Source organism: Chrysemys picta, chromosome 10 (assembly GCF_011386835.1).
Source record: "Chrysemys picta bellii isolate R12L10 chromosome 10, ASM1138683v2, whole genome shotgun sequence".
NCBI classification, from domain to species: Eukaryota; Metazoa; Chordata; order Testudines; family Emydidae; genus Chrysemys; species Chrysemys picta.
Genome location: NC_088800.1, coordinates 88,397,162 through 88,414,582, shown reverse-complemented (window position 1 = coordinate 88,414,582; position 17,421 = coordinate 88,397,162). Strand labels below are relative to the sequence as shown.

Genomic DNA, 17,421 nt, shown 5'->3' with positions numbered 1-17,421 from the left:
TAACACAGGCCATAATTTCCCCAAAATAATTCCTAGAGCATCACTTTTAGAAAAACATCCAATATGGAATTTAAAATGGTCAGTCATAGAGAATCCACAACCACCCTTGGTAAACTGTTCCAGTGTTTAATTACTCTCAGATTTAACAATGTATACCTTACTTCCTGTCTGAATTTGTATAGCTTCAACTTCCAGTCATTAAATTGCGTTATACCTTTCTCTGCTAGATTGAAGAGACTATTGTTAAATATTTGCACCCTAGGTAGATATTTACAGATTGTAACCAAGTCGCCCCTTAACCTTCTCTTTGTTAAGCTAAATAGATTGAACTCTTTGAGTGTCTCACTGTAAAATATGTTTTATAATCCTTTATCATTCTCATGGCTCTTTCTCGGAATCTTCTCTAATTTATAGCATCCTTCTTGAATTGTGAGCACCAGAATGGGACACTGTATTCCAGCAGCGGTCTCACCAGTGCCAAATACAGAGGTAAAATAACCTCCCTATTCCTACTCAAGATTCCCTTGTTTATGCATCCCAGGATTGCATTAGCTCCTTTGGCCACTTAGAGCTCACATTCAGCTGATTATCCATCAATACCCCCACTTCTTTTTCAGAGTCACCGCTTCCCAGGACAGAGTCCCCCATTCTGTAAATTCTAATGTATTGAAAGTGACAGAATGGCCAAGCAGAGCAATGGAGGATGACTGAGCTGATCTAGGGTTGAACGTCAAGAGGTGGTGAGGGAAAGGAGAAGGAATGCGAACCCTGTTTGTTATTTCAACGAAACAAAGACTATGCAGAAACCCATGGTAGACATCACATATCTGAACAAGCTTAACATATAACCAAGTGGGTTTGGTTGCTGGAGAGTAGGTTTCTTATGTGTATTTGATAAATGACAGCTATACAGCTAGATAACCTTCTATCAACAATGACATTTCCTTTGTTATGAGTTTTTCCACTGTTAACCTGTTCCATTCCTGACAATGTTTCATGTAAGAAACAAAAGCATCTTTTTCCTAAATAAAACTTTATTCATTATAAATAAGTTGGCCCGCTGGACATTTAAATTGCAAATCACTTACGTCAAGGTTGTACACTGAGGAACAATGTGTACTTTGATGGTAGAATGTGTTGGTAGGGGGCAGTACTCAACAGCCCTGAGGCTCGCTTCCAGTTTATGTCTTATGTTCCTAAAAAGCTCATGCTTCAGGGTTTTCAGCCAGCCACCTGGCAGAGTCAGGAAGGGATTTCTGCTCCCCTTCTTCCCCTCACATTTAAAAAAAAAATCTCCTTCACCTGAAGCATCAGGGATGGTTATGGTTGAAAACGGGACATCAGACAGGGAGGGCCGGGGCTCTGAGGCAACACCAAGCATTCTCTCTCCCAGGTGCTTGGCTGGCTGGCTGGTTCTTGCTCTCCTCTCAGGGTCTAATCACTATATTTTGCGTTGGGAAGGAATTTCCCCTCATGTCAAACTGGAAGTGACCATGGGGGTTTTTCACCTTCCTCTGCAGCGTGTGGGTACAGATCACTTGCCTGGATTATCTGGGTATATCTCAATCTTTTCCCTACCATTGTGGGAGCCTCGAGCACTGGTGCACCTCAGTCCCTCCTATTCCCTCCTGTGGCACATAATAATTTAGTCTCCTGAGGGGTATAATAGTTTGATATAATTTTGATTGTTGGGTTTAGCATCTGGGTGCTGGGTGGTGTTGTTGGAGGTCAGACTGGATGATCTGGTGATCCCTTCTGGCCTTGAACTCTATGACTATTTATATTAGAGCAGATCTAATTTCTACTGAAGTCAATGGGTGTCTTTCCATTGATTTTAATAGGAGCAGGATCAAGTCTCTAATGAGTAATATTTTGTAGCAAAAATGAGTCCTTGGTAGGAAGTTCTCAATTAAGTAAAAAGAACCGGAATACTTGTGGTACCTTAGAGACTAACAAATTTATTAGAGCATAAGCTTTCGTGGACTGTAGTCCACGAAAGCTTATGCTCTAATAAATTTGTTAGTCTCTAAGGTGCCACAAGTACTCCGGTTCTTTTTGCGGATACAGACTAACATGGCTGCTACTCTGAAACCTGTCAATTAAGTAAGAAACCCAAACTGAATGCTTTAAAGCCTGTAAGGCAACTTGTGCACTAATCTAATGGTGTGATAAATCAGATACTACATTGAGTGCATTATAAACATCTACATAAAACATGTGCTTTAATTGCATCCAACACATTTGCGTGTTAACATTTTAACCAAACTGAGGACTTCGTAAATGGAAAAATTCCAAACATTCTAAAATCTAGAATAAATTAAAAAAGCAAAAACAACTTAAACTGAATATAGTTGAAGAATATATTTAGGTCGGTTTTAAAGACAAAATGGGTTTGGAAAAATTTTCCGCTCTTACATTTGGAATTGTGCTCTTTAAAAATTTTAACGCTTTTACACAACAAGCTGCTAAGATCTAAAGCATGTGTTAGCAAAAATGACATCTCAAAGTGCTGGGGGGAGGGGGGGATTGTTAAGAAATCAAAATACATTTTAGAGAGTTGAGGGTAATAAAATAAAGGTTTTCTGTAGGCTCTAATTTTATCTATCTCAAGATTTTATTTGTACTTCTAGTATTTACATACCTGATCCTCTCGTTCAAAACCTGGTGCTTTTGGGTAGCTAGAATTTGGTGAAGAAACACCTGATGGGCTACACTCGGAACACAAAGCACCATTTGCTAATGATCTTTGCCTACAAAGGGGTCCAATAGGCGATAATGAGCTACAGCTACCAGAGCTTGACATTACTGTTGGACTTGAGGCACAGGAAATCTGTAGGAGAGAGAAAATAGGATCTGTCCAATATGCTCTATTCTACTCCATTTTTAAATGGTTATTTAAATAACCATATACCTACTTATACAAATAGATACACACATGCATATGCCTGTTTAAATGGCAAAACCTATGTTAATGCAACATTATTTTTCAAAGTTGGAAAATTCACAGTAATGTTTCCAAAGGCAAACATTCACACAATGCACAATGAACCTGTGGAACTCACTGCCACAGAATGGTGTGATGGCCAAAGTATAACTGAGGTAAATAAAGAACTAGACAAGTTCATGGAGGAGGTTCATCAATGGCTATCAACCAAGATGGTCAGAAATACAATCCCATTCTTGGGGTGACGCTAAACCTCTGACTGTCAGAAGCAGGAGGTGAAGATAGGATTGGAACTCTCCAAAATTGTCCTATTCTGTGTACTACCCCCAAGTCTGACCCAATATGGCAGCCCTTACATTCATATAGGCCAGGGGTGGGCAAACATTTTGGTCTGAGGCCCACATATGGGTATGGAAATTGTATGGTTGGCCATGAATGCTCACGAAATTAACAATTCAGAGATATTCAGAGGGGGGCTCTATAAGGGATGTTACCCAGGTGGTGGAGGGACTCTATAAGGGATGTTACTGAAGTGGAAGGAGGGGGACTCATGGGGTGTGTTGCGGGGGGGGGGGGGAGTGCTCTACAGGGGCGGGTACCCGGGGACTCCTAGGGGCCCTGCCAGCAGTGACACCAAGGCGGCCGTACCACACCCCCTAGCTGGGACGAGGTCCCAGGGCAGTTTCGAGAGTCTGGAGGGTGGTATCCTGTGATGCTGCTGGCCTTGATCATTGGCTAGTTTGGGTAGAGGCTGGTGCTTCGGGGATTGGGTGCACTGCCATGTAGGGGCAGGGTTCCAATCCCGAAAACAGTGGGGTGAAGTCTTGGTAAGCTGTGCTGGTCGCGCCTGCGCAGTGTGGCTCTGCATGCAGGAAGATGGTGCTCATCAAGGAGTTATGAGTCGGGGGCTGGGGAGCACCGGGCGGGCGGAGCGGGGCAAGCCCCCGACCCTGCTCCCCAGCGGGAGCTCGAGGGCCGGATGTAGCCTGCAGGCCATAGGCTGCCCACCCCTGATATAGACCAAAGCCTCCACTGGGGAAAATCAAAGACTCCATTAAAATCAATGATCTGGCTGAAGATCTGGCCCTACAATTCTGCCTTTTTTGGTGAAAAATTCAGCCCAGACATTTCTCTATCTGGAAAATGAACAGATGAGACTATGAACCAATTTCAGCCCCATCATATGCAGATACAACTCCCACTGAAGTCAATGTTACAACTACTATCATAACCCTAACTGTATTTCTTTAAACAGTCATTCAAAACTCATATAGTAGGAGCAAACTCAATCCTACTGAGACTCCACTGACTTCAACAGAATTGTGTTTGCTTACACTAGGGTTGAATTTGGTCCTATGTGGTCATTTCAATAAGTATAGAAACACACTCAGAGGGATAATTGCATTCAGTGCATACTTGTTTACCAAAAAAAAAAAAAAGGGGGGGGGGACATTATCCTCCTGCAATATACAGATGTCTACTCCTTTACAACTATTTTCCCATCTACTTTTTTTTTTTTTAAGCAAACATCACGTAGTAAACATTCCTTGTTGAGGAAGACGTATGCCAAGTCTGAATTCTTAAAGTAACATTGCTTGAAGTAGCTCACTGCAAATAAAGGATATGTAATTTTTCAAATTAATCAATGCCTATTTTCAATATTCAGGAAACCTGGAAAACAACCTCATGAAATTTAAATAAACTGTCACAAAAATTTTACTATTAGCGTAAGAACAAGTACAAGACATTTCATTCCTAATGGTAGTTTTTCTAGAAAGTTAAAAACTCCTTAAAACAAGGGCTTCACATGAAAGTGTACCCTCAACCATAACTGTAGCAATGCTATATTTTTATTCTTACCAAAACACATGGACTCTCAAGAAATGACTATTCTGTCAACAACATTACTTTTAGAACAAAGTAAAGGCAAAAACGTAGTGTGAATCCAATTCTATTTTATTTTGGCCAATGGACATGACTTTTTATACACGTGCACTAACAAATTAGCATGATGGTTTAGGTCAGGGGTCTCAAACTCAATTTACCTTAGGGCCAGTGCCAGTCCTCAAATCCTCCCAGTGAGCCAATAATGTCACTGAAGATGGGGTTCAGAAAAGAAAACGTTTATACTGTATTTTTTATTTCAAATTTCTTAGGAATAATAAAATTGTCATACAAATTCTTCGCCTCCCAGAGAGTTTTTAGTGTTGGCCAGTTCTGTCAATTTGTTGATGTTTGGCCTCAGTGACTGTGCAGTTGAAACCTACGGGATTGCAGCAAGGTGTGCATCAGATAGTTGTGTTCGGTATTTTGACTTACATTCATCGTGGAAAAAAGTGATGCTGCCTCTATGGCTGATTCTGCCCGGCAACTAATGATGCTGCCTCCATGGCTGACTCAGCCCAGCAACTAGTGATGGTATCTCCATCCCTCACCCCCAGCCAATGGAAGCTGTGGGGGGGCAGCGCCTGTAGTTGAGATTGCAGGCAGCACGTCTGCCTGCGTCTCTCCTCCGCGGCCGCAGTGGGGAGGTTCTCGGGCCTCAGATGGCCCCTGTGCCAGGACTTTGAGACCCCTGGTTTAGGTAAAACACGCTACACAATGGAGCAGGGAAACTCTCTCCTCCTTTTTAATATTTTTAAAAGATTAATATAAATATTTAATAAAGTCTATGCAATAGACATGAAAGTGATGATGGTAAAGTTATCCAGACATGAAAGATGCATTGGTTTTATGTACCATTTAATAACTATTCTGGTGTGTAGCTCCCTTATAAACAACAAATCATGCCAAACATACATGATAGTTTTTTGTGGGATAGATTTACAAAAGCTAGTGGAGGAAAAGAAAAATGGTAGATGTAGCTTTTGATAGAGTATCTTATTTGAAAAATTAATTAAAATTGAGAGATAAAAAAAATTTAATGTGGACTGAAAACTGGCTGAAGAATTGCAAACAAATGGTAAAAATAAACAGTGATATCACAAGCTAAGGGGCAGCAGTCTACCAGGCATTGGGAGAACTGCCATAAGCACCAAGCTTATTTGACATCTTAAGTAAGGACCAGAAAGATGGTGAATAAAGAGCATGTTAATGAAATCTACTGCAAGTATTAACTTGAGAGGGAGCTGCAAACACAAGTGAAGATGAAAGTGATACCAAGGGATGTAATGATGTAAAAAACATGGAAAAACTCCATGTACAGACCTTCACCTTTCTGTGTCAGAGAAGGTGGGAGAATGCTATATGTGGCGCTGCCCTCAGGGCCAGCTCTAACTTTTTTGCTGCCCCAAGCAGCAAAAAAAAGCGCCGTCCCGCCATAACATGCCCCCACCGAGTGCCACGCTGCCGAAACCACTCCCACGCCGAGCGCCGCCGAACAACCGCCGCCCCCCGCCGCGCTGCCGAACACCCCTGCTGCACTGCTGAACCCCCTCCCGCGCAGAGCACCGCCGAACCCCCCCCGGCGAGCGCTGCACCGCCAAACAGCCCCCCGCCCCCCTGCTGAACCCCCCCCGGTGCGGAGCGCTGCCGAACAGTCCCTGCCCCCCGCGCGGAGCGCTGCCGAACAGCCCCTCGCCCGCCCCGCCGAGCTGCTGAACACCTCCGCCCCCCGCGGAGCGCCACGCCGCCGAAACCCCCGCCGAGTGCCGCACCATCGCACTGCTGAACACTCCCCGCCCCCCGTGGAGCGCCGCGCCGCCGAAACCCCCACCGAGCGCTGCGCCACCAAACACCTCCGTCCCCCATGCAGTGCTGCACTGCTGAAGCCCACCCCCACACGGAGCACCACCAACCCCCCCTCCCCCGCTGAGCGCCGCCAAACACCCCCCGCCGAGCAACCCCCTCTCTCCCCCGCCCAGGGCTGAAGCTCTCAAGCTTCAGCTTTGGACCCCCTTCTGGGCAGCGGGGCTCAGGCTTTGGCTTTGCCCCTGGGCAACGGGGCTCATGCTTCGGCTTTGGCCCCACTGCCATCTTCAATCCCCCTTCCCATAATTGTGTAGTAATTTTTGTTGTCAGAAGGGGGTCACGGTGCAATGAAGTTTGAGAAACCCTGAACTAAACTAAGTCCAGTAAGCGACAGATTAAAACTTGGCAAATTTTGACTTAGAAAGAGAACTGTATTAAATATTTAATCATTATGAACATGTTCTTCTAGTTTTAGAATAAAAACTGGCGCTCTGTCTTACAAGCCATTTACTCAAGCTAGGTTGGCTCATGAACATACCAGCCTAATTTCTTCCTTGAAGAAATTTTACCTAAGGAAGTTTTCATTTTATGGTTCTATTTTAAATACATCTCATATGTTGCAGAATAAAATATAAATATTTGCCTAATTTGTTTTCAATTTAAATGGTTCTTTACATCTCCTATTATTCCGAAGCACTTTACAGTTAATGGCCTTGACTGTGACTTGCACTATATAAATTCATAGATTTTAAGGCCAGAATGGACCTTTGTGTTCATCTAGGCTGACTTCCTACATAATACATGCCACAGAACTTCTCTGAATTAATTTGTGCTTCAAGTCCAATAGCTGTGATTAAACTAGAGCATATCTTCTAGAAAAAAACATCTAATCTTGATTTAAAAAAATTCCAGTGATAGAGGTTCTACCACACTCTTGTTAAATTCTTCCAATAATTAATTACCCTCATGTTAAAAATGTATGTCTTATTTCTAGCCTGAATTTGTCTAGCTTTAATTCTCAACTACTGGAGCTTCTCATATCTTTGTCTGGAAGTCTGAAAGGCCCATTATCAAATTTCTGCTCCTCACGTAGATACTTCCAGACTGATCAAATTACCCCATAATCTTTTCTTTGATAAATGAAATAGATTGAGCTCTTGGAGTCTTTCACTGTAATTCATGTTTTTCAAAAAATATTAATAATACTCATGACTCTTTTCTGAACTGCCTCCAATTTATCAACATCCTTCTTGAACTGTGGACACCAGAACAGGACACAATATTCCAGCAGCAGAATGTACATAGGCACAAAAACTGCACCTGCAGAGGTTTTCCAGACAACTGTCTAGGCACATAGGAATAAGCATGAATTGTGTGTTGGCTTATCTTCTTCCCTATCCTCCCTCACAATAGAGCAGGAGAGTGGTGAGTAAGTGGAAATGGTGGATCTGCAGCTATCCCCCACCTTCATCCACTAGGCCCGCCAAAGGGGCCAATTGCCAAGGGGCTTGGGCGATTTAAAAGGGCCAGGGGTGGGTCGTAGGGCTCCCAAGCGCACCTGACCGCTCTGGGCCCCGTGCTTTGGGGGGCCCCCCGGGCCGGTGCGATTGGCCAGCGTGGTCAGTCCCAGAAATGACACTTCCGCCCCATGCCCCACACACCCCTAGGGATGGCCCTGGCACCTGGAATTTCTGTCAGCGGGCCTGCCATCCGCAACTCACTAGATAGGGCAGTTGAGCCAGTATGAGGATGTCATATACCAACAAATAATTATTAATTCCCTATCCTACCCCCTGACCTCAAAGTAAGGAGAAACCAGGACAAGTATTGCATCTGAAGAAGTGAGGTTCTTACCCACGAAAGCTTATGCTCCCAATACTTTTGTTAGTCTTAAAGATGCCACAGGACCCTCTGTTGCTTTTTACAGATTCAGACTAACACAGCTATCCCTCTGATACAGGACAAGTATTGTGACTTAGTGCTGTTTCTGTGAGTCACAATGCCTCCTGAGGCTAACTCTTGGGGTGGTACAGTCTGCATACCACATCTTGCTCAGGACTGCTCCTAAAGTCACAATCCACACCTATATACACACAAAAATCACTTCACCACTGGCATAAACCAACTTCTGGGGTGGGTCCACAGCAGTTAGGTGGATGCCTACTGAACAATACTTCTAGAAGGGGTGGGAGTTAGAGCAAGGGAAGGAATTTTGGCTAAACCTAGCATCAACCTCTACTCTAATGAGAAATGCCATTGGATTTGTAATACTTATTTTTTACACAAAACCTTAATTCATAAGTTGTGGTCAAAAGAACTGAATACAATAAATTACATGTAACTAAATTTGTTACCCATGTGGTGTCAGTAGTCTCTATGTGATAAACTACATTGATAATGCATTGCTGGCTGCCTCAGATGAACTCTGCTCACTTTGTTGTGACTTAACGTTTCAAACGTCTGAGCAGCTTCAAACAAATGCCTTTAACTCAGAAATAATATGACCTTTCAACTTCCTTTCCTCCATATTAAAAAAACAAAAGCAAAAAACAAAATTAAATTAGCCCAAGGCCTAGGGCAGTAATTCACGCCTAGACTAGTAACACCTTTAAGGGCAGATGACCCTGACCCTAAGAGTTAGAAACAGGTACTTTATACCACTCCAAAGGAATTGAATCTCTTACTGATAGTGTAATGGACTTGCCTCTAGCACTGATAGATTATGGTACATCTTAAAACCAAATATTGAAAATTTTTTAGCAACATCTAAAAATTATTTATTCATTTGAATCTCTCTTTCATCATCTTTACATCATATTAAGGGAATCTGGTTTTATAGATGGGATACAAAATTTTTTTACTAATATAAAAGATGCAAGACTAAGGCCTTGTCTACAGAAATATTAGTTTGCGGCAAGCTGGGGTTTGAATTTACCCTGCACTAGCCTGCCACGGACTAACTGTTCACGTGTACCCTGCTGACGTGCATTAACAGTTAATTTATGAACTCTGACCTAGTGCCATTTGGTCCAATAAAAGATATTAACTAACCTATCTTGTGTCTGTAATATACTGGGAACGACATGCCTATAAACAACGCTGCACACTATATGAAGGCAGCTTTGCAAAGTTTGTTCTTTAAAAAATATCTGGGAATTTTTCAGTATTTGTTTTGGTGGTGAACTTTAAAAGAAAGCAATATATGTAATAAAAAAAAGATTTAAAACCCACGTATTAAATTTTCATGTGTACTATGAGTTAGTTGATGTCTAATATTCTTTATGGGATTCTTTGTTCTTGCATCTGATGAAGTGGGCATTCACCCACGAAAGCTTATGCTCCAATACTTCTGTTAGTCTTAAAGGTGCCACTCTGTTGCTTTGTTCAGAAAGGCTCTACTTCACTGAGTTTATCATATTCAGACAATATCACTTTATAGGTAAATTTGGAGAAGCCACATACTACAAGGACAGGATCTGGCGGCAATACCAACATTTGGAGGACAAATTGGCCGAGATGAGGGAGATTTTCATTATGTGATTTACAATAATCAACTTTGCATATTCCATTGTTAGATGTTACATATTTGACAAGTTTTGCTCCAAGGATTATTTCTTCTTCCTCTGATGTAACAGAAAAGGCCAATCACATTTTCTGGTAATGCTGAAATGGTTGGCTTTTAAGCAGACTCAAGCACTTGGCACTGTTTTCCAGAATTAATCTTCAACCTCAAGAAACTTTGGATTCATGGACTTTTATTTTGTAATTTTGAATTTTTATTTTGTACACTCATGACGACTTCTTTATACCTTGCTTAAATTAAAGGGAGAAGAGAGGCAAACGTGATTTTTCAAATAGTGCTGATATCTACCTGGGTTTTAATATCTATTTTTAAAATACCACAAAAATTGGGCATATTTCAGTAAAAACTGATTTTGCTGAATTATAAACCTGTTTATGCTTTAACGATTTGTTATTTTTTTAGTCACTAAATTATATTGCCTAAAATCTACCAATAGTTATTGCTGCTTTGTATTAAAGACTCTGTGTACCATCTATAGTGAATCAAGTTGACTTGTATATTAATTGCCTGTTATTCCTCTTAATTTTATCTATTTGTTTATCCTTAGATTATGAGCTCCTCAGACCAATGACCCTCTTAAGTGGTTGGAAAAAGCCTCGCACGTAGTGGGCACTACTACAAATATAAATTTTTAAAATGCAACCTTTAATTTTCATAAATAATAATAAAAGATGCAAAACAAAATCTGTTCTAACCCTGTGTTCAATCATCACTTTCTGAGGAAGTTTCCTTTAGGGGCTAAAACTTTTCATGCTCAAAAGGTGGAAAACTGTATGAAAGTTAAGCTGTTTTTGAGTTATCTGAGCCAGAATAAAAATACAATCCTGCCGCCCATTATCTTGATATATTACTTGAGTTAAAATAACTAAAAAAGCAAATTTTTTTAAGTTCAAACTTGGCCTGAGGCTTGCTCTTGGAGCAGCAGTTCTTTGCTAAATTTCAACATGTTTTAAGTTTTAAACTGGCCATACAGCATCACTCTGACAACCGGCCAACAGTTCCCCAGTCCTATAAAAAAAAAAAACAGGTAGAGCAGAGTTTCTGATTACTACATATGGCTGCCAGAACTTAGACATTACTTGCCAATGTCATTACCCTAGTGAGAAGTCAGAAGTGTTCTTCCACAACTGATTCACAGCTGGAAAGGCATATTGGACAGGAAAGACCACAGACAATGCTCTCCATGACCAAGAGCTCCAAATTAGAGAGAAAAGCCAGATCTGAACACCTCCACTATTCTCAGTTTCAGTCTTCCACAACACAGCTGATTTACACGCAGGGGTGGCAGGTTTGTAGCAATTTTGGTGGTGCCCAGAACCCGCCCCCCCCCCCAAACTCCACCCCCGACCTGCCTAAAGCTCTGGAAGGGAGTTTGGATGGGGTGAGGAGGTCTGGGGTGCAGGCCCTGGGTTGGGGCAGGGGATTGGGGTGCAGGAGAGGTGCAGGCCCTGGGAGGGAGTTTGGGTGCAAAAGGGGTGAGAGATTGGGCTCTGGGAGGGAGTTTGGGTGGGAGAGGGGGTCTGGGGTGCAGGCTCTGGGATGGCGTTTGGGTGCTGGGTGCAGGCTCTGGGCTGCGGCAGGGGGGTGGGGGTGCAGGCTCTGGGAGGGAGTACGGAGGGCTGGGGTGCAGGCTCTGGGAGGGAGTTTGGGTGCAGGCTCTGGGCAGGGGGTGTAGGAGGGGGTGAGGGTGCAGGCTCTGTGAGGGAATCTGGGGATGGGAGGGGGTGCAGTGGGAGGGGGTGCAAGCTCTGGGAGGGAGTTGGGGTGGGAAGGGGTGCGAAGGGAGGAGGTGTAGGGGTGAGGGTTGTGGGGTGGGGATGAGCAGTGTGGGAGGGGGCTCAGGCAGAGGGTTGGAGTATTGGGGGGGATGAGGGCTCTGGCTGAGGCCAGGGATGAGGAGTTTGGGGTGTTGGAGAGGCTCAGGACTACAGCAGAGGGTTGGCGTGCGGGGGGGGGGGGAGGGCTCTGGCTGGGGGTGCGAGCTCTGGGGTGGAGCGGGGCTGGGGATGAGGAGTTTGGGGTACAGGCAGGCTGCCCTGGGGCTGGGGCCAGAGAGGAGAACTCCCCCCAGCCCTCTCCCCATGGGCTTCAGTGAGCTCTGGGGGAGGGACTCCTCCCCCCCCCCACAGCACACTCACTCTGCACATGCTCCTAGGGCCCCTCTCAGGTCCAGGAAGCCCCCTCTCCTCCCCTATGGTGGGTACTGGGGGGGGGGGGTTGCTATCTCATGTGGCCTCCCTGGCTGCTGCCCCTCACCATAGCCTCGCTGGGGGTGGGGGATGGGACTGCCCCTGGCGTAGCGTAGGGCATGAGTGGTGGCTGTGGGAGTGGGGGGGGAGGGAGGGCAGGGTATCACCAAATTCACCCAAGCCCCAGCTGCTCAGGTCTAGGAAGCCCCCCTTCCCCCCATCTTCCCTGCGGTGGATGGGTGCTAGGGGAGGAAACTGCCATCACATGTGGCTTTCTTCCTCCCCTGCTGCAGCCTCCTGCCCCTCACCGTAGCCTCACTGGGGGTGGGGCTGCCCCTTGCCCAGCCTGGGGCAGGAGCAGTGTGTGTGTGTGTGTGGGGGGGGGGGAATCACAGGGTCAAACACTCACTGAAGCCCCAGCAGCTGCTCAGGTGAGTGAGGTCCACTCCAGATGTCTCCTCCCGGTGGGTGCGGGGGGGGGGGGGGGGAGAGAGAAGAGGAGGGGAGGGCTGCAAAGCATGTGTGTGCCTCTGCCCCCTCCCCCTGAGGTGCTGCCTCAGCCTGCCACGCTGCTCTTGTGCTATAGCCTTAGAGCAGCAGCAGCCACTGGTAGCCCAGGCAGAACACAGGCAAGGGAGAACCGGGCGCTGCTTTCACGGGGATGCTCCGGGGCCACGGCCCGCTCCAGACAGGGCTGGGGGAGAGATCCAGCTCCAAATATTGGTGGAGCAGGGCCCCCAGCCCTGAATATTCCTGGAGCCCAGGCACCATGAGAAAATATAACTCGCCGCCCATGGTTACATGGTTGTTTGGGGCACATCACCTTTAAGGCTGCATAAACTTGAGCTAAGACTACCCAAAGTTATTCATATTTGAAAATTGCTCGTTTAATAAGTTTCCCTTGCTCTGGGGTTCACAATCCACAGTGAACTCCAGCCTCCAGACAGTTGCATCTGTGATGGGGATTGGAAGGATGACAGAACCTATAGGGGCAGGGCCGGCGCTTCCACTAGGCGACCCTAGGCAGTCGCCTAGGGCGGCAGGATTTGGGGGGGCGGCCTTTTGCCGCCCACAGCGGAAATTCGGCGGCGGGGGGTCCTTCCGCTCTGGGTCTTCGGTGGAAATTCAGCGGCAGGTCCTTCACTCGCTCCAGGACCCGCCGCCAAAGTGCCCCAAAGACGCAGAGTGGAAGGACCCCTGCCGCCGAATGCTCAGAGGAGGAGCACTGCCGCCTAGGGAGGCAAAAACCCTGGCACTGCTTTTGTAATTATTAAATATTAAATGTAAAGGGAAATGTTCACGACAAAAACCACCAAGACCTGCTGCCTTTTTTCTACATTTTCATCTGTAACCCCAACAATTCTTAAAATCTTCCCTGCTGTGGTGGCAGGACAGCATTCTGAAGTGCAGAGCCCAAGCATATGGGAAATTTTTCAAGGAGCGGGTTCCCAGGCTGAATGTCTCCCCAAGAAGCATGCACCAGTGTGATTCTTTTGTTTTTCTGCTCTCTTATCTATATTCTTCTTTATTTAAAAAAAAAATCTAGGAAGTGAAATGAAAAAAAACCCTCTGAAATGCAACAAGGGTGAAAATTTAAACATCAGGGTCAAAAAAATTAAGCAGTAGTTCTCATAGCAACCTTAACTCATCAACATTGCACAAATACGGTATTTTTGATTACTCGTTGGGGCAGTGGTGTCAAACTCAGAGGAGAGGGCTGAATTTTGTTTAATTTTAGTCTGTTGGCCAGAGTACAGTCATGATTATACTTCCCAGAGTGCAGAGTGGAACACGCATGGATATCAGTAAAATGCTTGCACAGAGGAAAAAGGGGAGAATATGCCCCTTATGTTGTAACAAAATGTTTAGTTATTATTTGTTCAGCACCTTATTGTTGTATTCATCACTAATTCAGAAAACATGCTCCATGGACCTTTTCTTCTTCCAAGTACTTTACAAATGCTAATTAAACCTCAAAAAACCCTGCATGGTAGGTCAGTATCACTCAAATTTTATACATAGGGAAACAAAGGCAACCAGATTGAATTACTTGCCCATGGCCAGAGAGGGAAACAGTGCCCGGATTAAAAAACACGGGCTACTCCTGGCACCCATCCCCCATGCTCAACTTTCAAATAATTCAGAATTATAAATACTATGAAAGTCGAACTTCTTGAATTTTCTGACTTGTGTGTTTTAAATTCCTCAGGCTTAAGTGGGATTTTTTATTTTGTTTTTTACATTGTACACTTTTTCTTTTTGGGGGGAGGGAGGAAAGAGATGAGGGTACAGAATTGTAAAATTTAATTTTTATTAACTTGAAAAACTACTTATGCCTTAAGAACTGTAGTAGGAAGTTCACTTTCACCTGAGGCCTCATTACCAACAGTGAACACTGGAATGGGAAAATGCTACTTTGGCATTAAATAATTAAGAAGAGCCTAAAACATGCTCCACTAGCATGATTCAGATTTAGCACACTTGATGTAAAAAGAGAAGTATGTTGCTTCTTTCTCATCCTTTTACATCGTTATTTATACCTATGTGATGCAAATGCATTGCTCTTTGTGGTGTGTTTATACACATATTATACACACACATATACAGCACAGCCTCTGTGTATACTGGTGTCATCTTTCCTCCCCTTATACTTTTTTTTTTTTAAATAAGTCACAGTTTCTTACAGGTCAGAGATTTTTCCTGGAACCACTGTTTTTCATATATTCCTAATTTCCAATATACTTTCTACCCAACCAGATTATCTCCATGGTTGCAAAAATAACCAAAAGCAGTCAATCTTGAGAAGGTATTTGAAGGTGTCAAGTATGGCTGCATGATGCACTGAGTCAGTGAGGTTATTCTAAGTCTTGAGGCTGTGTAAGAAAAGACACAGAATCACGCATAGGAGGAGACCACCAAGGATATGTCATGCTGTGCAAAGTTGGCAGAATGTAAGGCATGAACAGGGAAGTTGGGAGATAGAAGAAACATGCAAAGCCTTGAGACAGAGGATTGAGAGCCAGTGCAAGTTAGGTATTTGGGTATGTGTTAATAAGAGAAAGAGTTGGTCAGAGCATTGGACAAGAAAGATGCTTTTAATGGTACCTTGATGGAAGGATATGCAGGACCAAATATGAGAGTAAGGGGAGACCCCAAGGGGCTACAATAACCAAGGCAACAGATGACTAGGGCATGAATCGACGTTTTAGCAATATGTATAGAGCATACTGTAAGGATTATGTTTGAGATGCAGATGAAGCATCTGTAGGATTTAAGACTGAATGTCTGGGGAGTAGGAGAGAGAGAAGTTGAATAATGACAAAGTTACAAACCTGGGTAACTGGGAGGATGGTGAAATTATGAACAGTGACAGAGAAGGGAGGAAGAAACAAGTGTTTGAGAGGAACACTCCATTTGTGCCATAGTCAATTTGAGTTTGGGGCAGGACATCCAGAATGGATGAGACAGTTAGGGATGCATAAATAAACTGAGGGTGGAAGAGATCAGAGTGATTTTGAAGTTATCTGCACAGACATAGTAATTAAAACCATGAGTTGATGAGGTCACTGGGGATGGAGTCAGGAAGAACAGTGTAGAGGCAGGGACCAAGAATAAAGCCCTGAAGAACAGACTGGAAAAAGGGTTTGAAAGAGGATGAGCCACCAAGCGAGACAGTGAAGGAACAGAGAGAGTTAGAGGAAACTGAAGTAGACAATACACTCAAGGAGCTTGGAGGTGAAGAGCAGGAAATTAATGGACCACAAAAATGGGATGGAAGAGGAGGTTAGGAAGGACGTCTCTGTATTAGTGAAAGGGTGAAGGAAGAGAAGTTGAAGGTTGGAAAGAAAAGAGAGAAGAGGAACACTGCCTCTGGTATATCAATGTTCTCCTTGGGGAAAACCCCCCAGGCAAGATCTAGGTTGAAAGAGGATGGGGTAGCTGCAGAAGAGGCTTGAGGAGAGAGTCAAGGGTAGAGAATAGGCAGCAGGAGTCGTAGGCATAAGTGTCAAATATGTAGACAGAACTGGTGGAAAAAAAGAAGAACTTGTAGTTGACAACATTTGCAAAACCCCTAGACTTTCTTTTAAGGCACTTAGGGTATGTCTACAAGGGGATAAAAAACCTGTGGCTGGCCCAGGTCAGCTGACTCAGGCTCACAGGGATCAGACCCTGGGGCTGAAAAAAATTGCTGTGTAAACATTTGGGCTCAGACTAGAGCCCAAGCTCCGGGACTGTGAGAGAGTGAAGAGTCCCAGGGCTTGGACTCCAGCCCGAGCGTCTCCACAGCGATTTTTCAGCCCCAGAGCCCAAGCAAGGTGACCCGGGCCAGCTGCAGGTTTTTTATCCGCGTGTAGTCATACCCTTAACAGCACAGAAGCAGGAACAGAAGAAATGGATGTGACAAGTCAGTCAAAGATGGGGATGGTGGAACAACACAATGATGTGACAGTGAAGAAAAAGGGTTGAGTGTAGCGAAGAGGATGGCACCAAGGGAAGAAGTGACAAAAAACGATGAAATGAAGGATCAGGTTGAAAGCGGAAGAGGAATCTGAGTTGTTCATGGACTAGAGGTTATGCAAGGCTTGTGCAACCAGAGGAGGGTAATTAATGATGTTAAAATGGAAGAGAGTGGGAGAGAGAGGATATGCAGAAATTAAGAGGCCGGGGGAAAGCAGTGCTTGATGAAGATTAAGTTAAGAAAGTGACAAAGGTGGGTAAAATAAGCTAGTTCAAAGCTGAAGGCAGAAAATGGAGGTAAAGGATCCAATATGATTTTAAGGGAAGAACTCGAGGTGGCTACAATAATCAGTTAGAGTTAGAATAATCAGACTGGGACATTAATATGGAAGCTAAACTCCCCAGAAAAAGGGGTGGGGAATGAAATGAGAGAAAGGAAGAGAGTCACCCACTGAAATGGGGAGGAAGGATAAGGCCATGGAATAACAGATGATACCCAAATGGACAAAAAGGGGAGCAAAGACTCAGATGCATGAGTAAGGATGTACTGTGAGTAA

At 44.4% G+C, this 17,421-nt stretch overlaps 1 protein-coding gene across 11 annotated transcripts in view; it reads right to left on the bottom strand.

Moving 5' to 3' along the window:
- The window catches only part of UNKL (unk like zinc finger), a 144,523-nt gene that overhangs the window by 66,393 nt on the left and 60,709 nt on the right, over positions 1–17,421 (bottom strand). For 7 of the 11 annotated variants that reach the window (XM_065560379.1, XM_065560383.1, XM_065560382.1 and 4 more), the window contains one exon: positions 2,642–2,830. The exons of the other annotated variants lie outside the window; for them this stretch is intronic. In XM_065560379.1, coding sequence (XP_065416451.1) covers positions 2,642–2,830 — 189 coding nt within the window. The remainder of the gene's footprint in view (positions 1–2,641; positions 2,831–17,421) is intronic. 11 annotated transcript variants of the gene reach the window in all.